General features: G+C 27.5%; 2 protein-coding genes across 7 annotated transcripts in view; one reads left to right on the top strand and one right to left on the bottom strand.

Moving 5' to 3' along the window:
* The window catches only part of LOC118440900 (protein fem-1 homolog CG6966), a 44060-nt gene extending 19002 nt beyond the window's left edge, over nucleotides 1–25058 (top strand). For 5 of the 6 annotated variants that reach the window (XM_035864628.2, XM_035864630.2, XM_035864625.2 and 2 more), the window contains 7 exons: nucleotides 19230–19389; nucleotides 19938–20138; nucleotides 20317–20568; nucleotides 20956–21112; nucleotides 21902–22337; nucleotides 22565–22771; nucleotides 22987–25058. In XM_035864628.2, coding sequence (XP_035720521.1) covers nucleotides 19230–19389; nucleotides 19938–20138; nucleotides 20317–20568; nucleotides 20956–21112; nucleotides 21902–22337; nucleotides 22565–22771; nucleotides 22987–23403 — 1830 coding nt within the window. In that variant the 3' untranslated portion in view covers nucleotides 23404–25058. Of the gene's footprint in view, nucleotides 1–7330; nucleotides 7479–19229; nucleotides 19390–19937; nucleotides 20139–20316; nucleotides 20569–20955; nucleotides 21113–21901; nucleotides 22338–22564; nucleotides 22772–22986 lie in introns of those variants that run through there. The other variant, XM_035864631.2, reaches the window with a different exon arrangement.
* rump (heterogeneous nuclear ribonucleoprotein rumpelstiltskin) overlaps nucleotides 24897–27383 on the bottom strand; it is an 8287-nt gene continuing 5800 nt past the window's right edge. Inside the window, exons 9-10 of the transcript XR_004837951.2 lie at nucleotides 26700–26734; nucleotides 24897–25564 (exon numbers count right to left, since the gene is read on the bottom strand). The gene's annotated coding sequence lies outside the window, so the exon portion shown is untranslated. The remainder of the gene's footprint in view (nucleotides 25565–26699; nucleotides 26735–27383) is intronic.

Here is a 27383-nt window from a genome sequence, read left to right on the forward strand (position 1 = left end):
ATAATATGTAATTTATTCTTATTGATTTGATTCATTAACAGGTATTACATTATTACAGAGAAAATATGCAATTGAAATAATTTATTTGTATTACATTTCTATTTGATTTATTAAAAACTGACATTACAGCTGACGTATATCTATAAAAAAAATTATATTTTATTTTCTATTTAATTGCCTAATAATTTTTTATTAATGAAAAAAAATTATATTTTATTTTTTATTTAATTGCCTAATAATTTTTTATTAATGATCAGTTTTATTTTTTAATTGAATTTATTAGGAGCTAAAATAGAAATTAAAATAAAAAAATATATATATACATATATATTATTGAAATAATTCTTATTATATAATATTTTGATTTGATTTATTAGAAATTGAAAATGACATATGAAGTCTAACTAATGTCCTGACGATATGAATTGCATTTACTCTTATTATTACTAATACTATTGAGATACAAGTAATTTAAAATCATATACGAGATTTTTACATAAATTCATATTAATGATGATTGATCTTCTCTTGTTGTTGATTGAACGATCGCCTCGAAGTCGTCATAGTTGTTTGCTAATAAGACCATCTGCATCATTCAAAATATTTTTTGTCTCATTCATTTTAAATAGTCAAGATAAGCAATGGAAAAGCTAAACATTTTTTAGGATATATATATTTGAAAATATTCGTCAATATTTTTTTCCATCGACGGAACTTTAAAAACCAATGCATTTTTGAAAAGAAATTAATTAAGTGAAAAAATAAAAATATAAAAATTTCAAAACCGTGTTAATTAATTTCAAAATCGGATTGTTTAAGTATCGAATTATAAATACATGTAATATTATAACTCACATTACATAATTTTCTTTCTTCTTTCTTCCTTTACCTTTTCTTGCTTTCTTTTTTTTTTTATTTCTTTTTTTATTTTTTTATTTTTTTATTTTTTTATTTTAACATTAAAACAAAATGAGTTGTAAAAGGTCAACATATCCTTTTCTTTTTCTTTCTCTCTTCTTTTTTTCTTTTTTATTTTTCTTTTTTATTTGTAAGAGAGTAACATTTATATCGATCAAGTATACCGACAATTATTAATTACAGGAATGACCTAATATATTCGAGCTTTGTCAGATCTTAATACCAGCAAAGTCTTATCGAAAGACAACGTGAAAGAACTTAGGAGAAAACCAGTTTAACCTGTTGCTATTGCTTCTTAACGACCTATGGCAAACGTAGATCTTCGTGCAATGGACGAAAGCTGGTATAGCCTTGTTAGAAAATAATCTAACAATTTTCGATATTGTTAAATTTCTTTTAATTTTTGAACAATCAAATTCATTGTTGGTCTTTCTGTTTAGAAGGTTGACATTATCTCTAAATTCGTGACACCAGTTCCTTTATTATCAATATTAATTTATTTTCAACTGGCATGAAGTTATTTGACCTAACAAGTTCATTGACCTAACGCTTAAGCGAAGATTAAATTAATAATATATTGAATTTTTAATTGTCAGTGTGAGATCGTAATCGTAATAATATTGATTCTCTCTATCTTAAGCAAATGTTTTCATTTAATCGAAATCTTTAAATTAAAAGTACTCTTTCTTATATATATATATATATATATATATATATATATATATATATATATATATAAAAGAAAAATAATATATATATATTGCGTGTATGTGATTATTATTATTATTAATAATAATTTATGACATTAATTTATAACCATGTACATATATTTGTACAATTAATTTATGTGAGATAAGATTTTTTAAACTTTACTTATAATAAAATTTAATGATAGTATATATAAATATTTCAGAAATTTAATAAGAAACAATCCTTGAAATAAAATCGCGTTAAAAAAAAAAAAGAAAAAAATAAATAAATAAATTTTATAGAATATAATTTCTTTATTTTATGTCGTAATGTTATCAAAGTTTAAAGGTGTAGACCGGGGAAAAACATAGGCTATTTTGAAAGGAAGGAAAGGAAACGATCGATGAAGTAATCGGTAATCCCGTAAAAATCTACCGACGCGATCACGAGCCGGAAGTATTCCGTAATTATCTTGATTGCTATCGATCGATCACTCGATCGAACGATCTAATCGTTAATAACTGTGAAAAATTGATCAACCGTGAAAAGTTGAAACCTTTCGAATTTTTCAGATTAAGTTGAATTACAACGCGAATCGACGGTTTTCTAAACTCCGTGGGAAAATATAATTTATACCTTCTTGAGGCGTCGTCAGATTTTACAAAAAGAAAAGAAAAGAAAAGAAAAAAAAAAACATTGCAAACAATCAGTAGGAAACGACCATTTTCTTTCTTTCTTTCTTTCTTTCTTTTTGTTTTCTTTTTGTTTCGAGATTGCTTTCTGATATACTATGAAATCGCTTGAATCGTTTGTACGTTGTATTTTATCAGGGGCGCGCATCGTTCAGAGAATGAACGTGCATGGAAAAGCAAATCGATCATACAAAGTAATATATATGATGTGTGTATACATGTACAGGGTGTCTCGTATATCTCGAAAAATTAAAATACTTCTCGAGGAATTGAATCTATGGAAAAAGAAAATTTGTCTACAAATTTGTGTAATATAATGACATATATCGTATGATGTAAATTCTTTCTTTTCTTTTTTGTTTTTTCTTTTTTGCAATTTATGATTTGAATGAAATTTCAGTTTTTTTTTTTTTTTTTTTTTTTTTTTTTTTTTTTTTTTTTAAGGTACGGTAGCATAAACTGTGCATTTTGGCTCTGTATATATACATACATATATATATATATAATATTTATATTGTTACGCAATTTGACATCACCCGATACATTAACATAAGAAACAAACAAAAAGAGAGAGGGAGAGAGAGAGTGCAGTATCTAGAAATAGAAAAGCGTAATTTCTATGTAAATACAAGAAAAAGAAAAGAGTCTCTGTCGGAGCGCATTACGTTACATTCGTATGATTCAAATTGAATACAAAAAAAAAATAATTGTTATATTACTTACCGAATTCCTCTCAACGTCCGGTATAATTTATTTATATATATATATATATTTATAAACAATAAAATAAAATAAAATGGAAAAGAAAATTGAAGGTAGGCCTTAAAAACCTCGAAGAAAAAAAAAAAAAGAGTTGTGATACAAAAAATGTATCACGATCATTTCAAAGTTCTCCTTGAATTATGTTATATTGGAGAAAAAATATTTTTTTAATCTATCCACTAACAACAGTATAATTCAAGTTGATCGCTTTTTCGTGATTCACTCCGATATACATATATCGGTATACGTATAATTTCGTAAAACAAAATAATCCAAAGATTAGGTCAATGATCTTAAAAATACGGATAGCTCTAACGCATTGAGCAAACGTGGAAAAAATTCGATTGCTTTAATTATTGTTTAAACGATTGGCTCATTGGTAAAATCGAAAAATTCATTATTTCTATTTCTTTTCAATCTTCTTGAATCGTCGATGGGAATAATAATTATTTGATACATAACATCATCGTTATTATTATTATTATCATTATCATTATCATCATTATCAACGGCAACGAACACCAACATTAACAATAACAAGAACAACAACAACGATAACGACAATTTATTTTCTCTCGAAATAATACAACGTTTACAAAGATTTCGAAACTCTTTGAAGTGTTGTTAAATTAATCTGGATCATATATTTCCGTGATTAAAGTAGATTTAATCATTAACGTTAATCACGATTCACGCGTACTACATCCCTGCCTTCTTTTGATAGAACTTCTTTTGATAGAAAAACGTTTGGAAAAATTGCTGATATAACGATCTTCAAGAATTTTCTTATATTTTATTATAGCTCGGTAGTGTAATCGTTTGAACGATAAAATGATATTTATTTGCACAATTTAATGTGACGTACTATCAGCGTATACAAAGATAAGGAACAATTTCTTTCTTTTTCTCTCTCTCTCTCTCTCTATTTTTTTTTATTTTTTTCTTTCGTTTCTTTTTCAAAATCTTCTCTCACTTTCAAAACAAACATGCTCGAACGTCATAACAGATTATGTACGATCGATCATAATAATTATTATATCACACGTTGTTGTTTTCTTCCAATTTTATGACACTCGCTGTTAAATATTTAATCCAATTTGTCTCTCGAGACGTTACATAAGAGAATTATATGGATTATGTTTGTCGGTTGCGGTTATAACAAAAACGGTCGTCACATCGTTGTATAGCGATTACCTAATCAATCGAGATTTTACTTCCCTTCTAGGATCGCTAACAATAATAATGTTGCTCGTTTATAGTTACGACTCTCGTAATACTTTCTTTTATTTTTCTCTTTTGACAAAGACGGTCAATCGAAGGTCTGTAACTACGTAACGATCTTGTCGATCATTCGAAAGTAACACCTAAGAAAACCAATGTAACTCGGCCTCGCTTATGCGACAACGCGATGATTTCGTTTGACCTCATTTTCTCTTACTTTTTTTTATCCCAAAATATTAAATGGATTTTATAAAATTTATAAAATTTGATATATATATTTAACATTCGAATGTTATACGTATATAAAATTAGTCGAATTTTTTTATACACAATTAATTATTAATTATTATTAATAATAATTATTATATACATATATTATTGTTAGTTATATATATATATATATATATATATATATATATATGCATATGTTATATAACATAAAATATAAAAAAAGAGTAGTGTATGACAAAATATTCCGAAAGTACCTCTTGAATCTTTTTTATTTCGTCTCTCTCCCCTTCCCCTCTTTAACGGTTTATAGCCTTCATCTGTGAATTATGCAAACACATATGTCAGTTTTTCTTGTTACATACAAGAAATAAATTATCTTATATCTATTTTTACACGAGCATGACTTAAGTATTTAAGCCGCTTCAGACACTAATGAAACTTGAAAATGTCATTGTCGTTTGTTGTCATTAATATTACATATTAGTATAAAAGTAATAATAAATTAAAAAAAAAAAAAATATTGTCCGTTTATCATTTTTTTAATTTAACTCCCATCAAGTCATTTCATTAGTCACAAATGACAACATATTTTTTTCTTTTTGTATTTCTTCGTTAAGAAAAAAAAAAGAAAAAAAAATGCAATAAAAAAGAAGATTTTTTTTTTATTCGAAGGACAATCAATACTTTATTATTATTTTTAAAAATTTATACGAATGTTCAATAAAACAAACTATAATGATAAATATAATTATTCATTATAATATATAATGAATACATATATGATGAACATCATTAATATTATTATTATTATTAAAAATAAATAAATATTTATTTCTTTTCAATTGATAGAACAAATAGAGCAAATTATTTCGAAGACAATCGGAATGAAATTGTTTTCGCTTGCCGTTTAATAGATAAATCCAATTGGGTGATTCGTTAGCTCCATGTCAATTAATCTCAATGAAATATGAAACTACTCATTTCTCTTTCTAATAAACGCAAACACAACTTAAATTACACTTCACTTATAAAATGCGTTCAAGATATGTGCTCTGTCTTCAGCATATATCAGCATATATCAGATAACTTACATTCAAACAGGAAATATGTAAAATGTTGTAATCTCTCTCTCTTTCTCTCTCTCTCTCTCTCTCTCTCTCTATATATATATATATATATATATATATATATATATTATAAATATTTCATAAAATACGGAAATTAAATACGAGGAAAAAAGTAATGTCATTTCTTAAAATCTTTTTAATGGGTCATATATAATCGTAAAATATAAATTTGTTTAGATCGTAAATAAATTAATCTATTTTATGAAACATGTGTGGAATTAATCATAATAATAATAATAATAATAATAATAATAATAATAATAATAATAATAAAAGGAAAAGAATCTTTCCTCTTGTATTAAGGATAAAAAAAGTATAAAGGAAGATTTTTCTTTTCCTTTTTTTACAACAAGCATATATACCATCCATTATGTACTGCAAATTTTGGTCTTGTTTATTGATCAATCCAATACTATATATTCACAATACTATACTATAATATTATTTATTTCAATATAAAATACTACATATATCGTCCCATTGATAAAATACTATTCTATACTATATACTATATTACAATATTATTTACTCATGTATTATAGAATATAACATATATCGGCTAAGTTAATCGTTGGCGAAACGAGAAAAAAACAGAATCATTAAAAATTATTTAAAAGAGAAAATAAATTGATAAGATTGAATGACGCTGGATGATGGATTCACTTGGATGGTGTTTTTAAGAAAAGAAGAAAAGAAGAAAAAAAAGAATAAAAAGAAGGGGGAGGATAGAAATGATGGTGGTAGCAAAAGGTCGTTTAGATTCTATATATCCTTGTCTCTCTCTCTCTCTCTCTCTCTCTCTCTCTCTCTCTCTCTCTCTCTCTCTCTCTCTCTCTCTCTCTCTCTCTCTCTCTCTCTATTAAGCTGAGAAAAAGAGTTTTCATCCTGGCTCGTTTGCTTCGTAGTTTTCCTTCGTAATAGCTATTGCATATAACGCGCGTAACACTCCTTGGGATCTGTTAGGTAATAGGAGAGGCAGGCAAGCAGGTCGAGTCTCGAAGTAAGAGTCGAACTGATCAGGAAGAACAATTAGAAAGCTGTGCGCGAAGGCGTTCGTTCGCATAAACGGACTCGGTCGATCGGATCAACTCGTTTAATGTATGATCCATGGCAATTTTCGAGAAGAGTCGGCTTTCTCGTTTTCCTCGTTTATTTATTATCGAAAAGGATCCTACTTCCCCTTTTAAATACTTCTCCCTGCCTCCGTTCCCGTTCCCGTTCCCGTTCCCGTTCCCGTTCCCGTTCCCGTTCCTATCCCCGTCCTTCTCTTACGCTACTCAGTTCTTTTTATCCTGTTCCTTTTTCCTTCTTCCCCCTTCCCTTCCTGTTTCTTTTTCTTCCGTCCCCTTCTCTTCTTTCCTCTTAAGATCAAACTCATATCTTAGCTCGTTCGAACAGAGCTTTGAGGAAGCATCAGTTTCGTTTCGTTACTTGCTCGAACAACTCCTTTTCCTATTTCTTCTAATCAGTTTTATATACCGATCGATTCGAATTATTATAGATGAATGGATGGATTTATGAATAAATAGATAGATAGATTTTATTTATTTATTTATTTATTTATTTATTTATTTATTTATTTATATATATTTTTTTTTTTTTTTTTTTTTTTTTTTTCATTTTTACGATAAGTTTCTATCGTAGAATTTTGATAAATCTTAATATAAGTGTGTGCGACAAATGTGTATACAATTCTTCGTGATATATTTTCTAATACGATTTGCAATCGTTCGTTGTCGATTGTTCATTATCATGTAAGAATCAAATGGCCTACATGATAAATTTCGAAAGGAACAGATCGACGGCCATGGTAGATTTCCAAGAGAACAGATCGGAGGTAAGAAATTTTTGTCTAATGTTCTTATACCGCTATAAGATTTTTTACTACTCATAGTTCATCCGAAGGTCATAAGATGTCCTTAAATGAACTCTATGATATATGAATTGAAAAAAAAAGTCTATTAAAGAATTCTACGTGAAGAGGAATGATTTATGTGAGTTGCTGTTGTAATAATGAAGTGTTTCAAATCCATTTGATGTATTTATTCGAAATTTACACGAGTCATTTTTAAAATTAATCTTTGAAGTGTTGATTATAACACGTGTTTTTCTTTATTATTATTATTATTATTATTGTTATTATTATTATTATTATTATTATTATTTTACAATCAAAATAAATTAAAGATAATAAACTGTAAAGTGTTATTATTATTATTTTTCCATTAAAATCGATCAAGTCTATTAATAAATCGATACTTTTAACGACAGAAATCGTTCATTAATATTCAAAGATAACAAAAGTATAGAATTTAAATTATTCGAGCATGTCAGTTCAATTGTTTTTTATATAAGTGAATAAAATTAATATTAAACGAGCTATAATAAATTCCTCGTTGGTGCTTGATACGGCTTTGTATTACAAAAAGAGGAAAAAAAGGAAAAGAAAAAAGGAAAAAAAAAACAAAGCAAAAATGAAAAAAAAAAAGAAGCATCTTGTCCTTTCGCTTATACTTCCTCTTTTTTTTGTTCATATTATTTCCTCTTTTGTATGTAAGTACCTGAGTTACTTTTTTTATTTTGTTTCTGGACATGTTTGCTTTTATACATCAATGAGAAAAAGAAAAAGAGAAAGAGAATAGATAGACGGGACAGGTAGACGCATGTTTATTAATGACGCATTCTTAAAACAGGAAGAATGTTACTTGACATTTGGCTGCTACTACTTCGTATTCCTTCTTTAAAAATAAAATCGTTAACTAAGATCGATGGATTTCAAATCTCAAATTTAGATAAATCACGTTTCATTGTTAATACCTTATCGATATATTGAACGTTACCATATGATATAAAGAGAATTTAGAAATGCGTCAAACGAACATATCATGTTCAAGGAAAAATGCAGATGAGCCTTTGATCCTATCAATATTATGATTTATTGCAGTATATTACGGTTTATAGATCTTAAAAAAATGAAAAAAAAAAATAAATAAATAAATAAAGCCATTCATTATTTTATAGTTTAATAAAATTATAAAAAAAAATGACAGCAAGAAAAATATATATATGCAGTGGCTTGGTGTAAAACAATTTAAAATGCAAGTTATTTTAATTTATGTAAAATATTAAAAGAAAAAAAAAAAAATATATATATATATATGTATATATATAACACAGCTGATTTATATGGTGATTTAACTAACCTTTTCTGTAACCAGTTGTTGATTATTATTTGTAGAAATCGATCTGTCATCATAAACAATAACGTTAAACTGACATATGCCGATCTCTGCATATATACATACATATGTACATACATGTATACCTCTATGCATTTTTACTTTAATGCATTAAGTATAATTAATCAGTGTTATTGCTCCCCTCGATAAAGTATAAATATTTTTTGCTGTTGAATACTTACGATCCTCGATACTACATTTGTATCTAACTGTCAATTTTTCAATAGCGCATATATACGCTCTTTCGTATCCTGAGTGCCTATTCTTCGAGGATATATATATATATATATAGATATATATTGTTAGGAATGAAAAGATTAATATTAAAAAAAAAAAACAATTTTAGATTGATATTAAGGAAATAATTAAAAAAAGAAAACAAAAAGAACGAGTTTGGTTCCCAGATATACGAAATTATCTAAGTAAAAGTGAAAACATCTACAAGTAAAAGCGGGAAGATGATACACGTTCGTTCTTTCCTGCTTGTTCTTTAACTCCGAGAGAAAGTTCATTCGCGAATACGCATGCTATGAGAATCTAAGAACGAGTTGTTGTCGTCGTTGTTGTCTGTTGTTGTTTAGAAATTTATCGTCTTTACATCGATACGACGATCGATCCATCGACACGAAGTTTGAAAAGATTTGTCCAACGTAATAAAGAAAATTAAAAATATAATATTTCATAGGGATTATAAAATGAACGTAATATTGTATACTTAATAGTTATATTAATCTGAAGAAATTTTAATTTATTTTATAATATTTTTTGTCTTCGACATAAATTTTGTTTCGTACTGTTTCTCTTTAATAAGTATATAATTATTTATTATATATAATATATTAGAAATTGAGGCTCTAATGCAAATCTTTTTCTTCTTTTTTTGTCGTTTGTCGTCAAGGCGATGATTTTTTTTTTTTTTTTTTGGACTTTAGCCAATGATGCTTGATGTACCTGCGGTCCGTAGATAAATTTCGTGCGACATTTGCAATAAAAAGAATGCATTTGATTAGCGAATTATAGAACTTGCAGAGTGCAAAATTTTTTACCTTTCAGATATTGTTATTCTTTCAAAGTTAATTTAGTCAACCTTTTATAATATCATGTAATTTTCAAATCACGCATACATATATATATATATATATATATATATATATTTATATACGCTAATGTGTATATACTTTGTAAATATTTTTTTTATTTTCTTCTTGTTAAAAAAATTGTTAGTTCAGATTACGCGAAGATTAATGTATACAAACTGGCAATTATATATATAACTTATATACTTATGTACATAGTTTTACCTTATACATTTTTCACTTTCAAACAACAAACAAAGTTGAGTTATAAAGAGTTTTAATATTGTTTTATTTTGTTTATTTCAAATACTCGACCGCATATATCATCAAGTTAAAGATTGAGCTAAATGTTTAATGCATCATGAACGAAGAATCATTAACTCTACAAAATGATTCATAAAGATTTCATATTTAAATGCGAGTATTTTTTATTGCCAATACTTCTTGGATATTCACTACACATTTTTGTAAAGACACGTCGTTGCATAAATCTATCGATCGATCATTTCGTTTCAAGGATAACGTAGTACAAACAAATTTGTTTAAAAAACAAACCGAATGATACGCTTGTTTGTTATCGAAGTAAACTATTCATCATAAATTTATTCTCCTCGTTGTTCAACTCTAATCAATAATTTTCTTATATTATTTAAGTAGGATTTATTATGAAAAATAAATATGTAGATGTACGTAGGTGTAGATACACAGAGAACCTTTTTCTTTCTTTTCTATTTTTTTTTTCTTTTTATTTTCTATTTTTGTTAATGATTATTCACTTGAATAAATATTGCATATTTATTATGTCACTAGAGTATAATGTATTTATTTATTTATTTTTTTTTTTTTTTTTTTTTTTTTTTTTTTTTTTTTATTTCTTAGTATCAGAAACACAAGATTATATCTTTTTTTTTAACATAATTTTTCTCTGAGAATATAATTATTTGCATTGTAATTACGTTAATATTGCATAATTAGATGTAGTAATATTACACGTGTTGCTCGGCATATCACGATAGAATAATTATCAAAGCTACCTCTGTCTCTTATAGCCGAGAAATGACGAATAATGTCATGCGTGTTATATACTTGCGTATTTACCTACACACACACACACACACACACACACACACATATATATATATATATACACATGTGCTTTCGGTGATTAAAGAAACGTTGTATCATCATATTAATCCTTTCTCCTTGTGTATTACATCCTGGTGAAAATATATTATTATTCATGCTTAATTATGTTATAATAGATCATTCTTTATCATTATTTTTATCAAAAATATTATTTCAAGCATCGATATTATGGTTATTAGATATTTTCCTTTTATTATCAAGATCAAACATGTGTGATGATGAATTATTTATTAATATAACGTTAAAGTAATCCGAGTTATTTCAAGAGTTTAATGCTCTCGCAATAGAAATGAATAGAAATGAATGAATGAACTGAAACAGCAATGGATACAACAAGATTGGCGTAAAATAAAATGGCGTAGAACAAAAATATTGCAAACTGTTTGGACCACTAATGATTTATCTCTTGGAGAAAGTTTATTTTAATTATTGTTCAAATAATAATCTTTTCGATGATTATTTAACATTAGATAAGAATTCTTTTTTTTTTAACTTCTGTTTATAAAATCACTTCAAAATCTTTGTCGATTGTTCCCTAAAGTCAAGATAATAAATAGTATAATATTGATAAATATATAGACCGTAAAATTTTATTAAAGTCAACATCATTTCATCATTCGATAAATATTCCTTATAATTTTCTTTTTAAATTGATAAATTTTTGTTAGGTCAACAAGTGATCTTAATTATAATAGAAGACCAAAATAAAAAATAAAAAAATAGAGAAGTTGTTGGTAGCGACCAATGATAACAATAGTTTCCGTATCGTTTCTATGTTTTTTTTATAGACACACAAACACACACACACATATATATATATATACGAAAGCAAAATAATTGTCCGGAGAAAAAAAATACACATGGATAATGCTCGAAAAAACGTCAGAAAACATTTTGAGTAAAGAAAAACAAACAGGAAGAGAAAAAAATAATATATATATATATCGTATTTTACACGGTAAATAATATTTCTGTTTAAGATTGCTAATGATTTCACTCATTATAATTATTCGAAAGTCATTTCTCATTTTTGTATTAAAAACGTTCCTTTATGGTTTCGTTAGACTTTTCGTGCCTATGCAAATAGCTAAAACGTAACTTTGGTCATAAACCTAGTTCATACGAATACATATTTACATATGTATATAATACATTTTTATTCGTGATGAATGAAGAAAATTGCTTGACCATAGTTATTCCGTCAATTGATTATTGTTAATAATTTTAGAGAAATGAAGTGGACATTTACGAAAATAACATAATCGTATATTTCAAAGTAATCTATATTATCTGATAATTTTTTTTTTTATAATGTAACAAAACGAAAAATCTAATACAAACAGTTCGATTATTCCTGACAAATATTGAAATTATATTATATTTAAAAAAAAATATATATATATATATATATTATATAAATTTTCTTTAATATTCGAGATATATCGTATCCTCGTATATTTATTAATAAATGATAAATCAATATTTTCGAGTGATCTCGCAAATTGTCGTATGACGTAAATTCGTCGTATGACGTTAAAAAAAAATATATATTAACGAAGAAAATATATTTATTCAAACGAGAGCTTTGTTCCGTTTTTTTTTTCACGGACGTCATTGTATATACAAGACGAGAAGAAAAAAAACCGAGCATGCATATGGATATTAAGAAAGAAAAGAAAAAAAAAGAGAGAAAAAATACTTGAGAAGATGACGGATCTAAAAATAAGATAAAAATCATAATGCAATTTAACTAATTGTTAAATAGATATTATTTGGAAAATGATTAACATGAAATAGGCAGATTTTCTTTAAATATCTTGAAAGACATTATATTATTTTAAATTCAGTGTTACATAAAATCCTTTCGTCGTGTTCGTATTAAACATGTCCTACTAACATGATTGTCAGAGCTTGTTGTTTCGCGAAGTTAAGAAAATTGTTTTCTTGAAATTTCATTTTAAAATGTCAATTATAGAGCATAATACATGAGACACGAAAAATTGCATAAATCATGAGCTCGTAATAACATCAGTTGGATTGCTCCCGTTTCATTTAATTGTTAGAAAAAAAAAAAAAAAAAAACTAATAAGACAAAAGGATGGTACCTATCTTCGATATATATATATAAAAACTTTTTCTTTGCTATTTCTCGATGTAATCGAATGCGAATACGTATTTTTACATCCTGTATATATTTGCAAAAGAAAAACAAAATCCCACGCTACGTTCTTACCCAATTCATTCCGCATAGATAGTTGTACTAACTCCCACCATTGTTCGAACATGTGTTATTATATAAAATAATCGCGCATTATTTATGTTCTTATTTCGTGTTGTTAATATTTTATAACGACAGAAGTGTAATAAATACGATATAGTTTTTTGTCTCTTATATGATAAAGCAGAACAAAAGAATTGTCAAATTTATATCGGTGATTTTAATTCTGCATTGTCAATATATTTTTTTTTATTTTTTTTTTATTTTTTATTTTCTTTTCTTTTTTTACTTCTTTTATTTTTCTAACTCCCTTCTTTTCTTTCGCAATTTTATCATCAATCCGTATAATTATTGATAATTCAATCGTTCGGTTTTGTTTTTTATTCATATATTCTTATAAATTATTAAAATATTTTTTAAGAGGTTTACATCAATATCATTATGAAATTTGTCGTATTTTCTAAATTGTATTATCGATTGTTACATCAATTTCATTGTGTAAGATATCATTATTATTTTATTTGTAATAAAAATATTTATTTATATTTATATTAATAAATTAATAAATAATATATTTTATAATTAAATAACTATATAATTAATTATTACAAATAATTTCATTTATTTTATACTATATTTAAAATAAATTATTAATTTTTATTTATTTATTTATTTATTTATTTATTTTTTTTTTTAATTTTGAAAATACTTCATATTTTTATTTTTCACTATCTCAAACAGGCCCTTTAAATAATAGTAAAATATAAGATTATAAAATAATTATTAATCAGTTGTAATTAATAAGATAATTACCCAGTCACATAAAATAATTAATTATTATAAAAATATTTATAAAATATTTAATTATTATGATAATTATTTTTAATTTATTTATTTATATTTGTAATAAAAAAATTATTTTCGTTATTGACGAAATCAGTCGATACAAATATATTACATATTTGATAATTGATATTATATATCGAATATAATTTTTAACAATTGCATTTGCAAATTTATTATCTTTAGATCTACAACAAATGATTTTTCATCGACTTATGACAAATGAATATTTTCACTCGTGTAAAAAAAAAAAAAAAAAAAAAGAAAAATTAGTCAAATAGAAAACACATCTAACATAAAATATTTGAAAGGCTATGCAATTTTATCAACATTCACCTTTTATGTGTCGTACGTTTAGTAGGTCGTATTTGTCGAATGAGTTTGCATTTTCAATACTTTTGATAAACGTTAACGATGATTCTACAAAAATATTTAAAAGCACTATTAAAGGTCAAAAATATAAACTGTACAAATGTAAAAGTATATATAGAAAAAAACTACTAACGATGGAAAAATAATGAACTTCTCTAATACTAATATAACGTTCTTACAAGACACGCCATTATTCGATTTAAATTCCAGAATGATGTTTCCGGGTTGATGTTACAAGTGTAACCAGATATTCACAGTACCTTTTATTACCTAATAAACCAAACCGTATAAATCGTCCTAGAAGAACAATTTTATACTCTTGGCAATAAATTACGCTTCGGTTGTTATATACACTCGCGTTGTTAATTTAAAGGAAGGTAAAAATTTTTAGTGGGTCACTTTGTAAAAAAGTAAAAAAAAAAAACAGAAAAAAAAACAAAAAAAAAAAAGAAAAGGAAGGAAGGAAGAAAGAAAGGAAGGAAAAGAAAGGTAGAAGCAAAAAAGAATTCCAAGTACCAATAAACCTTATCCTCCTTTCTTCGATTGGTTTTAAAGTTTTGCAAATTATTGAGAACTGACATAAAAAAAGCAAAAAAAAAAAAAAGAAAACAAAATATGAAGCAATTGCTCGTCCTCCTTTTTGTCGAATTCTAACGGTAACGTGTTAACTCGATTAAAACGGAACAAATTTCACGCGTTATTCGAATTTCGATCGATCCTCTTTGTCAAATTATCAATTACAACATTGTTCATCTTCACGTATAGGAGTATAAGATTATAACGTTTTGTAATCAGTAATACGCGTTAGAATTAAACAACTACGACGTTAAATGAGTCGAATGCAATTAACATAATCAATTTCGAACATAACGAGCGAACGTGATATGAAAGATCATATAAATTTTACATAAAGTCCTCTCTTTTGTAGCTACTTAACTAAGCATATTCATTGAATGTAAGTATAAATTATTTTTCTTAGAAAATGCCTGATCGATCTTAATCCTTAAGTGGTTGAACTACGTATAAATTCAACCACAGGCAACGGAATAAATTAAATATAAAAATCAAAAATAATATATTTAAAGTCGCATTCATGAGCTATTGTAGTCAGACATTATGTTCAAAAGAATATATTTATAAAAACGCGTTTTACGTACTTTGTCATCGGCGAACAGGAAAAACATGTGATCAATAACGACACCACCAAATGGGAATCCATTCAATCGCAAATGTACATAATTTATAATTAAAAACAATTAATTTTCTGGATATCACCGATATGAATATATTCTATATATAATATCCTATATATAAAAGCGATCGGTGACGACTGCTTTTTTTTTTTTTTTTTTTTTTACTAATATCTAAAAGCTATTAATAAAAGAACCGACATTAACATATTAGTCAATTTTATTCGTCGAATTTAATCACTTCGTTTCTTCGATCGTTCGTCGACCAAGGAACGATCATGATGATATCGTCGTATTGCCTCTCTTACATTTCATTAGGACCAAGATTTTCGGCCTCGATTGTCCTCCTTACCTACATTCGACTAAAAGGAAGGTCGAAAGAAAGATTGGAAGGAGAAAGGAGATGAGATGAGATGATTTCGGAGAGAGTAAAAACGAAGAGAAAGAGAGAGAGAGAGAGAGAGAGAGGGAGGGAGAGAGAGAAGGAAGAAGAAAAAAAGGGGGAGATGCGTAAAAGGTGACTCTGGAAAAAGAAAATCGGTCAATGGAATAACGGGATCATTAGCGCCCTATAGAGGAAAGAAAGAGAGAGAGTGAGAGAGAGATAGAGGGAGGGGGTAGAGGGAGAGAGAAAGATAGAAGGAAAAGAAATAAAATGGTGTGGTAAAAATGCAACATCTTTTTCTTCCTTGAAACTTTTTCTCTACTTTTCTACCAAACTTTCTTTACCTTCACCATTTCTCTCAATCATCGTTAGTATCAAAGAAATATTTTAGTTTGTTAGTCGTTGGTGGGCCCAATGTCACTGATTGTATACGTTTAACGGGACCAGCACGTCCCACGAACGGTGGAGGAGGAGAGGAGACGGTGGAGGAGAAGCGTAATTTCTCCAAGAGGAGCGCGTGTTAACCGGGGTTCCACTCGGTCAGTCGGTGACAAAGCGGCTTCGCGTGAGGATTTGCTCCGTTTTTTTTTTTATATATATATATATAAACATATATATATGTGTGTGTGTGTTTATATGTACATATAGTTATATATATATAATATATATATATATATATGTATGTATATATGTATATATACGAATTAATATTCTTTCCGCAATAGTCTGTGCATACGTGTGTGTATTGAAAAGTTTTGCCTTCTTTTGTCTGAACATAGAAAAACAAAACGAGCGTTTCTAATTTGCATAAATTATTATTTTGTTTGTTTTTTTTTCTCTTTTCTTTTTTTCTCTCTTTCTCTCTCTCTCTCTCTCTTTTCTTTTCTTTTTTTTTTCCTTTTCTTTTCTTTTCTTTTTTTTTCCTTTTCTTTTCTTTTCTTTTTTTCCTTTTTTTTTTCTTTTCTTTTCTTTTCTTTTCTTTTTCTTTTTTTTTGTGTGAATTCTTACGATATACCCATGACAGAAAGAATTTTTCCTTTAATTTTTTATAGTTAACTTATGAGATAACCTATAGCCAATCATCGTTGAAATTTCACATTGAAAGATTCACATGACTTTTATATTAATTCAATACATTAGTTCAATGCAACATTAATAAAAGATAGAAATATTTTGCATAATTTAATTATAATGTCAAATGTTACGCGCTCTGTCTGTGGTATATAAAAAGAAAATGAAACAGAAAAAAAAAGAAAAAAATAAAATGTAAAATTCGATCCGTGACGTATTATTAAATAAGTACATATAAACATTACGCGCTTAAAGTGTACGTTCAAAGAAAAAGAAAATAGGTAAAATCAATTGAAATAAAATAAAATAAAATGAAATGAAATGAATAAATAAATGCGAACTCAACGACGAAAAAAAAGTCCTTATTTCGTTTATCTAAAAATAATAATATTGTTTTAAATCCTTTTTATTCGCTCATAACTTTACTTCGTTACCTCACGTTAAACTGATGAAAAGCGTTTATCGTGTATTAAAGGCGGGGAAAAAAAAAAAGAAAAGAAAAGAAAAGAAAAATAACATATAAACGACATCTTTCGTTCGGTATAATTTTTTCTTGGTTTTTTTTTTTTTTTCTTCTTTTTTTTCAACAAGGAAATAATGATTTTTGATTGAGATAAATAGATGTGATTGTGACTTCATAATAGGAGGGAGAAAAAACAGGAAGTTTGTAAAAATATAAAGGAGGAAAAGAAGTTTCGTAGGAGAAAAAGAAGTTTTGCAGGAGAATAAGAAAATTAAAAAAAAAAAAAAAAAGAAGAAAGAACGTTTAAGAAGGTCTCGTTCGGAGACGAAACGGTCATTACAAATTGAAAGAAGTCAGAGTGAACATCTCTACGCGAAAGAAATATACTTGTGAACGCGCGCGTGCATAAGAGCGAGCGAGAGATAGGGGGGGAGAGAAAGAGAGAGAGAGAGAGAGAGAGAGAGAGAGAGAGAGAGAGAGAGAGAGAGACAAAGACAAAGACAAAGATAAAGATAAAGATAAAGAGACGGGGAGAGAAGGCATATATTAAATATTTATTATTCGCATGAAAAGAGAAGAGAACAACCATTTTTACGTTTCCTATGCTTAACTCTATATCGTCGTTGAAAAGAGTTTGAATACCAATTATATACATGGACACAACTAGCACGTGACATCCTAGATGATATTTAATTTAAGCCGTAGACTTTGTTAGTCGATTTTGAAAACTTGTTAAAATCGCACATAATAACTAAAAAATAAAACCCTCTAGTTCTCTTCGTATATTCGAATATCATTTCTCAATTACATATCTTCAAAACGGGTAACGTATTTTCAAATGTAAGTTTTGACAACTAAAGAAACTTTTGTTATTACTATCGATCTTTCTAATCTTTAATATTCCTAAATAAAGAATAAAATGTTCCTAAATTTATTTTAACGTTACATCATTTTCTATTGACAAAATGTTTCAAATTGATTGTTAACTTAAAGAGAAAATTAGAAAAAAAAATAAAAATACAAGTGCTAATTAATTTGAATATTTACAAATCTCGAATTTAAAAGATCTAAAGAAAAATTTAATTAATTGAAATTATTATTATTATTATTGTTATTATTATTATACAGTTTTTGAGTTGCTAATGAAATGTTAATCGATTTTAATATATAAAAAATATATATATATAATAATTCTTGTAAATTATTAAGTTATCCATTCATAAAACTAAACTCGAAAGATTCATTCTGAGATTGACTCGATCTTTATGTCATATTTTCTGTAGCATTATAAACAGAACTTTATAAATTTTCTCGCTAAACACGAATTCTTTTTTAGAATTATTTAAACGAATATTTTGTAATTCATTTACAAATACTATTAAAAATTGTTGATTTTCAATTTTATTTTCTTCTTTTTTTTTTTTTTTTTTTTTTTGTAGACGACATTCCTGAAATATATTCGAATTTCGAATTGACATTTTATTGATGTATGTAATTGATCGATAAAAAAAAAAAAAAAGAGAAAAGAAAAACTAAAACTAAGAAAAAAAGAATTTAACAAAATATTTTCGTTCTTTTTCAATAGCGATTGTTGGAGCGCCGGGATAAACATGAGGTAGAAGTATTAGTCAGCACTACGACCCATGGGGCTACACCATTGGTTATGGCCTGTAGAAATGGGCACTACGATGTAGCAGAATATCTCATAGTAAAATGTGGGGCAGACATAGAACAACCCGGCTCAGGTAACAAAAAAGAAGAAAAAAAAAAAGAGATCATAGAGAATTTTGCAAAAAATAATCATTTTTCACACGTCGCTTATGCGTCATGTTTGTTTTGCAATCTCGGAATGAATACCGTGTATTGATACAACTCATAAAAAATTCTTCTAAATGACATGAACAATCATTTATACTAATTGGATTTATACGATGAAAGATTGAGAAACATAAAAAAAAAAACAGAAAAAAAAAAGAAAAAAAAACCATTTATTCTAGTCTCGAATCAAGAAACGTTCGATTATTGTTAACGGCACATTGATAACTGTCATAATTCTTGTTATTGCATTATCTGTATTAATGTTTTAATTAGACCACATAAAAGAAAAAGATAATACAGTTTGTTGGATTGGATCAAATGAAAAAAAAAATGAAAGCAAAAAAATAAAAAGAGAAAGAAACGAATATAGTTTAATAATAAATTGCTAATAATGGACGTGTATCAGACAAGTGTATTATCTTCTTATTTAAAATATAAATGATTTAGATAAGGATGTATAATATTTTTACTTCAGTTGTTTTTGATGGCGAAACCATAGAAGGTGCGCCACCGTTGTGGTGTGCAGCAGCGGCCGGTCACATCGAACTAGTGAAATTGCTAGTGCAACGAGGGGCGAACGTAAATTCGACGACGAAAACAAATTCGACGCCATTAAGGGCTGCTTGTTTTGATGGACATTATGAAATTATTAGATTCTTGGTCAAGAATGGTGCAGGTAAAAAGAGAAATCACGAAAGAAATTAAATCCTTGCTCTTTCGTTTTTACGATAAATTTTTTTTTGTTTTTATTTATTTATTTTTTTTTTTTCCTTCATTTCTCTTTTTTTTTGTAGACTTTGTAAAGCTTTTCTCACGGCAAAGAACGATCGATACAACGTATTCTCATTTTTCAGACATAGAAATGGCGAATCGTCATGGGCACACGTGTTTGATGATAGCATGCTACAGAGGCCATATCGACATTGTTAAGTTACTATTAGCTTGGAACGCAGATGTCAATAGGAAATCAGTCAGAGGTAACACTGCGTTACACGATTGTGCAGAAAGTGGATCCTTAGAAATCCTTAAATTGCTCGTTCAACACGGTGCTCAAATGGACGTTGATTCTTTTGGTATGACACCACTTCTGGCAGCAGCGGTAACAGGTTAATGAAAATCCTTTCCATATTGATCAATTCCTATTATTGCTTTGCCAATCAAACAATATTTGCTTCTACTGTTGACTTATTATTATATACTACCGTATTTTTTTCTTTTTTTATTTTTCTTTCAGAATTTTCATAAATTTCATGACTATCAATGTCATGTTTTCATTCATGTCGTATATCTTTATTATAGATATTTAATTACTTATTCAAAAATTGTTTAAATCCATATATATATATATCTTGATTATAGTAAAAAAGGAGCATAATGTGTCTTTTTGAGCAAAATATTTTATATGATCTTTTATATGATCGATTGATCGGCAAAGTATTCAAAGAATAATCCTACAAACAATAATCTCTCTTTATTTTTTTCTTTCCCCACAGGCAACACCGATATCGTGGAATATCTAATTGGAATTCCTGAAATAATAAAACGCGAGGAACGCATAGATGCATTGGAACTTTTAGGTGCAACGTATGTCGATAAGAGAAGGGACATGGTCGGTGCTCTTAATTTTTGGAAACGCGCCATGGACGATAGGTAAAATCAATTTATTTATTTATTTATTTTTTTTTTTTTTTTTTTTTTTTTTTTTTTTTTTTGTTATAAAGAATAAAGATTGAGTGATCAGATTCGTTAATAAATTCATTAGAAATGTTATGATTCAGTTAGGTATTAATTCTTTGCGGTCAGAGGATAAATTTTTTTCAGACAAATCATTTTTAATCTTTCCTAGTTGTCTATAACAGAATAATTCAGATCGAACAAAGCAATTTTTCCGTTCCAATTGAAATAAAACATTGAGGTCAATGAAATATTATATCCGTCGGTTGTAAAATTACAAACGTACATAAACCGAGAATATGAATTTCACCGAAAGTAAATTTCTCTGGAAAATATGATATTTCGATAAAATTAATTTTATACGGCAATAATTGATTGAATCCAGGGTATCTCGATTCGTGTTTGATAAAAATAATTCCGACCACGACGAAGTATTCATGTTATATTAAAAAACAAAAAAAGAAAAAAACAAAAGAAAAGAAGAAAAAGAAAAAGAAAAAAGTAATAAACAAACAGAAAAAAAGAAAAAGCACGTACAAAAAATATTACAACCGCAAAGAGTTAATATTACGATAAAAAAGAACAACAAAAAAAAAAAAGAAAAAAAAAATTGAAGTGAGTTAATTGAGATATTAATTGGATGTTAAAGAGAGTCAAGATAATTGAAGAACGATCGAGTTACATTTTTCTTTGTCCATTCACAATGGACGAACGTCGTGAAACTTTATACGATTTAAATTTAATTACTTCTTTAATTTCCTTTAGATATCAAAGCGACGTTGTAATATCAAAACCATCGCCTCTACCCTTAATAGCGGCCTATGACTTTGCTCAAGAAATATGCGAACCAGAACAACTGGATGAGCTATTGGCAGACCCAGACGAAATGCGTATGCAGGCATTAGTAATTAGAGAAAGAATTCTGGGTCCGGCACATCCAGATACAAGTTACTATATTCGCTACAGAGGAGCGGTCTATGCCGATGCAGGAAAATTTGATCGATGCATAGAACTATGGAATTATGCATTGGATATGCAACAGGGGATGCTTGAGCCATTAAATCCGATGACACAGAGTTCCTTCTTTAGTTTTGCCGAACTCTTCAGCTTCATGATCGGCGAGGAAGGTAGACAAACTAGTAGAGGAAGGAGAGTACCTCCTGTTGACAGACAAGAGATACTTCGAATTTTTTTAAAGGCTGTAAGTAAATCGAAGGAAATATTTATCTTTATTTGTTTATTTTTTGAAAAAAAATTTTTTTTTTAATATTTATCAATCTCTCTTGCTCTTTCTCTCTCTCTCTCTCTCTCTCCCCCTCTTTCTCTTTCTTTCTCTTCCTTTCCCAATCATCTTTTCCTTTATCTCTTCCATTTCTATTGTTCCTTTTATCAATAATTTTTATGCCCATCGATTAAATCCTGTTTCAGATAGAAGAAGTTAGATTGGGGAAACAATTGTTAGATAAAATTCCACTTAGAGATCGCGACGTCACATCTTTAAACAGAATTTTATTAATAACCTTGCATCTAGCTTGTTTGATGACGCGCGACATGCCCGCAGAAGGTACATACGAGTATGTGGCCATACATAAAGCTATTTACGACTTGGTTCGAATCAACGCAAAGGGCAAAGAGGTAATTATCATCGTTCTATTGTCTCTAAGCATATTAGAGGTAATACTTTTTTTTTTTTAGAAATAGTTAAAGAAGAAATTTACATTCTTCTTCCTTCCCCTTTTATCATATCGAGTTTGATCGTAAATCTTGTTTGTTATTAATATACGTTTTGTATTTTTTATTTATTTATTTGTCTATTTTTTTTTTTTTTTTTTTTTTTTTTTGTATTTTAGGATCGCGACGCCTTACAATTAATACATAGCGACGACGTAGCTTTGGTAGGAAGGTATCCGGTCTGCAAATTTCATTCGCCTCACTTGACTACAGCTTTATTGAAAGTTGGGGCTGATGTTAACTCGAGGGATAGGAATGGAAACACTGCTTTACATTGGGTGGCCATGTCGTTACCTTGGCGTCCAGACCTTGCCGTAGCGCTTCTCGATGCAAATGCTCATATCGATACCGTTAATAGAGATAAGAAAACCTTCAAAAGTTTATTACGCAACAAACAAAACTATTACTCTATCAGCCCGTTAAAATACATCACGTTGTCGTGCTTAGCGGCTAAAGTAATTAGAAGGTGGTGTAACGACGAAAAAATTGACGAAGTCGTGCCCGGACACTTGCAAGAGTTTGTTAAAATGCATTAACAAAAACAAATACGAAAGAACGAGCTATTTGTTATTAATGAGATATTGCGAAGTTCTACTCTTCGCTTTATCATTTTTGTCTAATGACGTTTTGTTTTTATCTTTCTTTCTTTCTTCCTTCCTGTTTCTTTTTTTCTTTTCTTTACTTTTCCTTTTTTCTTTCTATTTTGCGATACTCTTAATAATCCGAATTAAACGAACGTTGATTAAAAGATCAAAAAGCGAAATAGAAATGTCTAATGCATGATTGATGATAAAAGAAAATGATTGTATTTTAACAACAACTCTCGTGAAGTATTTTTCAAGTGGCGAAAATTTATGAAGCATTGCATGACGACAGTAAAAAATAAAAAGCGAAAACTGTAAAAAAAAAAAAAAAAAAAAGAAAAAAAAGAAAAAGAAAAAAAATGGAAGAAAAAAAGAAACAGAAAGCACGATATGACCGCAGATGTATGCAGTCAAGTGTATGACGTGTGCAGCGTGATGATAAATACGAACTCGTGATGTTTGTGTAGTAATTCTGATTTATTTCTTTTCTTTTTCTATTTTATACTATTCTATTCTATTCTATTCTATTCTATTCTATTCTATTTTTTTTTGTATCTAAAGAGCGTTCGTAAATTCTTCGAATTAATGGCTGAAGATCAGCGGAGATAATAATTAATAAAGATTCGAAAATAATGTGTTCGATTAAAGTATTACGCTTGTCGACTTTAGTGTTGCCATCCATGAATATTTTTGCCAAGAATCGATCGTCGTGCTTCATAAAAATTGATACGAGCTTAAAAACAAATTTTTAAACGTCTTTTTCCAAGTTGAAGGATCTCTCTTTGGTATTAATATTATTGACTATATTAACAGAACTATATTAAAATATGGAATAACACGAAAGTCATTAAATAAGAAATATTGTGACCATTGATTAAAAGAGATATTCGATTTTCGCAACGTGATAAACTTGGCAAAAGGCCTTTTCAACCTACTCCCCCACCCCCCGCCCTTATACATAAAACCCCGCGGTAATAATAATAAAAAAAAAAAAAAAAAAAAAATAAAAAAAAGAAAAAAAAAGGAGAAAAAGAAATATATAAGAAAAAAAAAAGCCATAACTTTTAGGAAAACACCGCATTGATGATATATGAATATTTTAGCGATAACGTGATAAACGTAATAATATTAAATTAAACTTGTGTACTCTTAGAAAAAAAGAAAAATGAATTTTTACCATCAGTAATGTATAAAACGAAAAATAAATATATGCAGGATCAGAAAATTTCTAATATACACGCATTTTTCCATGTTGGACACATCGGCGGGAAATAATATTGATTAAAAAGAAAAGAAAAGAAAAGAAAAGGAAAAAAAAAGGAATAGAGTCACGTCGTTGATTACGCACAAAAATTTTTCGAATGATTTGTAAAAAAAAAAAAGGGAGATCTATTTCGCAAAGTAATGAGATAAAGAGACTACGTTAGATGATGCGTTCGTTAACTCTTTTGTCGCTCTTATTTCTTAACAACACACCTAATATTTATATTTCGAAATGACAAAATATATCTTTCATTGATATCTTCGTTGGAGGAAATGGAAAAAAAAAAAGAAAAAGAAATAAATAAAAAAAGGAAAAAAAAAGAAAAAAGAAAAAAAAAACGATATCGCGCGTATAATCCAAGTCCATAATTTACTTACTTACACATCGTTATTTACATCGAGCCTTAAGCTTTTGCGCCATTGATAATACCTTTATTTCAAATGTGATAAAACTTACACGATAGATTAAAAAAATTATAAACATACATACATACATACATACATACATACATATATATATATATACATACATAGAAAAATGCAACGAGATGCGAGATATGTTGTTTAGAAGAGGTGCTTCTTTTAAATCGACGAACAATAGATGCACCTAATGCAATTTAATATGTATGCGATCGTGAGAAATCCACTAACGAAACATTTACACTTATTTATTTGACTGGTTTTTCTCTCTCTCTCTCTCTCTCTCTCTCTCTCTCTCTCTCTCTTTTTTCCACGAATACAGTTCTTTTTATATACTTTTTATGCATTCTCCGTTTGAACGAGTTGTTTTAGTTAATAGAGTCACATTCTCACATATTTACCTTTTATGCGGAACGTTGTCTCGATCCCTCTGTGAAAAAATATAATTCTTAATCTTACATATTTATCGAGAAGACTTGAACCGTTTTATAATGTAAAGACTGTGGAAATACAGGTGTGATAAAAAAAAAGAAAAAATATATATATTATATAATCGAAATATTTATATGTTTATTTCTTCAATTCTAAATACCTTAAATATATACTACCTATAAAAAAAAAAAAAAAAAAAATATATATATACATACGGCCACCCGTTTTTTTTTATTTATGCGATAAATTATACCATCGTTTACATGATACTTATATACCCTATCTTTGTTTAAACGATCTAACTTTATACGATTAGAAAATATATAATTCTCTAAAATAATCTTTCGTGAATTATACCTATACTGTGTTGTCGACAATATCCTAGGGTTAGATAATGACGAGAATTTCTATAATAAATACTTTAATTTTGAACGAATTAAAAAAAAAAAAAAAAAGAAAATATAGATGTTGATTAGACGTTACACAAGAAGAAAAAGGAATAAATTTTATACTTTCGTATTTGTAGAATTTTTATAATTTTTTCTACAATTATATATCTTTCGTAGATTTTTTTTTTCTTTTTATAAACCTACATGTACGCATGTATATCAAGAATAAATATTTTCTGTTATATTTTTCCTTTAGACGAAATCTCTCTATAACAACGAGCACTTGGATTTTGAGGCGATAAAAAAAAAAAAAGTTGATCATTTTTGAAATATATGATACGCGGCGATAACGAATACGATATATATTTTCGTATGACAACGAATAAAACTTATATTTTCATTTTTGTAGAAATTTTATTTTATATATATATATATATATATATATATATATATATATATATATCTTATATAATTGTTTTTTCTCTTTATAAACCTATATGTGTACGTGCTGAATAAATATTCAGTATAATAGCTTATACTGATTTTTTTTCTCTCTATATTTTCTTTTTTCTTTTTTTCATACTAGCAAACTGAATTATCGCGATCTTTATCCGCATAAAAAAAAATTGCATGAAATGAATACTTTTCGCGTAAATTAAGGGAACAGACGTGTGTGTATATGTATGTGTATACATATATATATATATATATATATATATATATATATATATATATATCACTTACCATTCGATAAAAACATGCCACCTGGATGATGTTTCCTAAAAGAATAACAGAGACATATGAAATGATTGCTCAAACTAGAGACAAACTTACCTAGTTTTTTTTAATCCAAATTATAAGTTTTTCTGAAATTTATAACTTATATGTGAATACATATATACGATAACAAAATGTATTCGTCTATATTAAACGCGATATTAAATCGTTATCAAATCGTTATCAAATCGTCGTACGTCAATCCTCTCCTCCATTTTACTTGATATAAAAACATTTGGATAGATCAGAAAAAGAAAAAGAAAAAAAAAAAAAAAAAAAGAAATCAGAGAAACTTCCTTAAATGTCTGTACATAATCGACGATTCGATTATTCAAAACACGAACAGATCTGTCGACGTTACGAGAAAATATCGTGAAATTGCAAAAAAAAAAAATTATTCTTCTCCAACTTGAAGTTCCTAAAAACACGCAAGTGCGTATATACACACGGGAAGACACACACGTACATACATACACAAATATATAGAAAGACAAACTTGTGTGAGAGTTTACACAATTTGTGTAAAAAGATAGAAAATGTTGAAACGACAGAAAGAATAATTTATAACGATTGTTATAACAAAAATCCATCAAACTCGCAAGGGAAATAATATTACATGTAAGTTTAACGATTCGTACTAAAATATTCCCA

The sequence above is a fragment of the Vespa mandarinia genome, chromosome 6 (assembly GCF_050613455.1).
Source record: "Vespa mandarinia isolate Hongniang chromosome 6, ASM5061345v1, whole genome shotgun sequence".
NCBI lineage: Eukaryota > Metazoa > Arthropoda > Insecta > Hymenoptera > Vespidae > Vespa > Vespa mandarinia.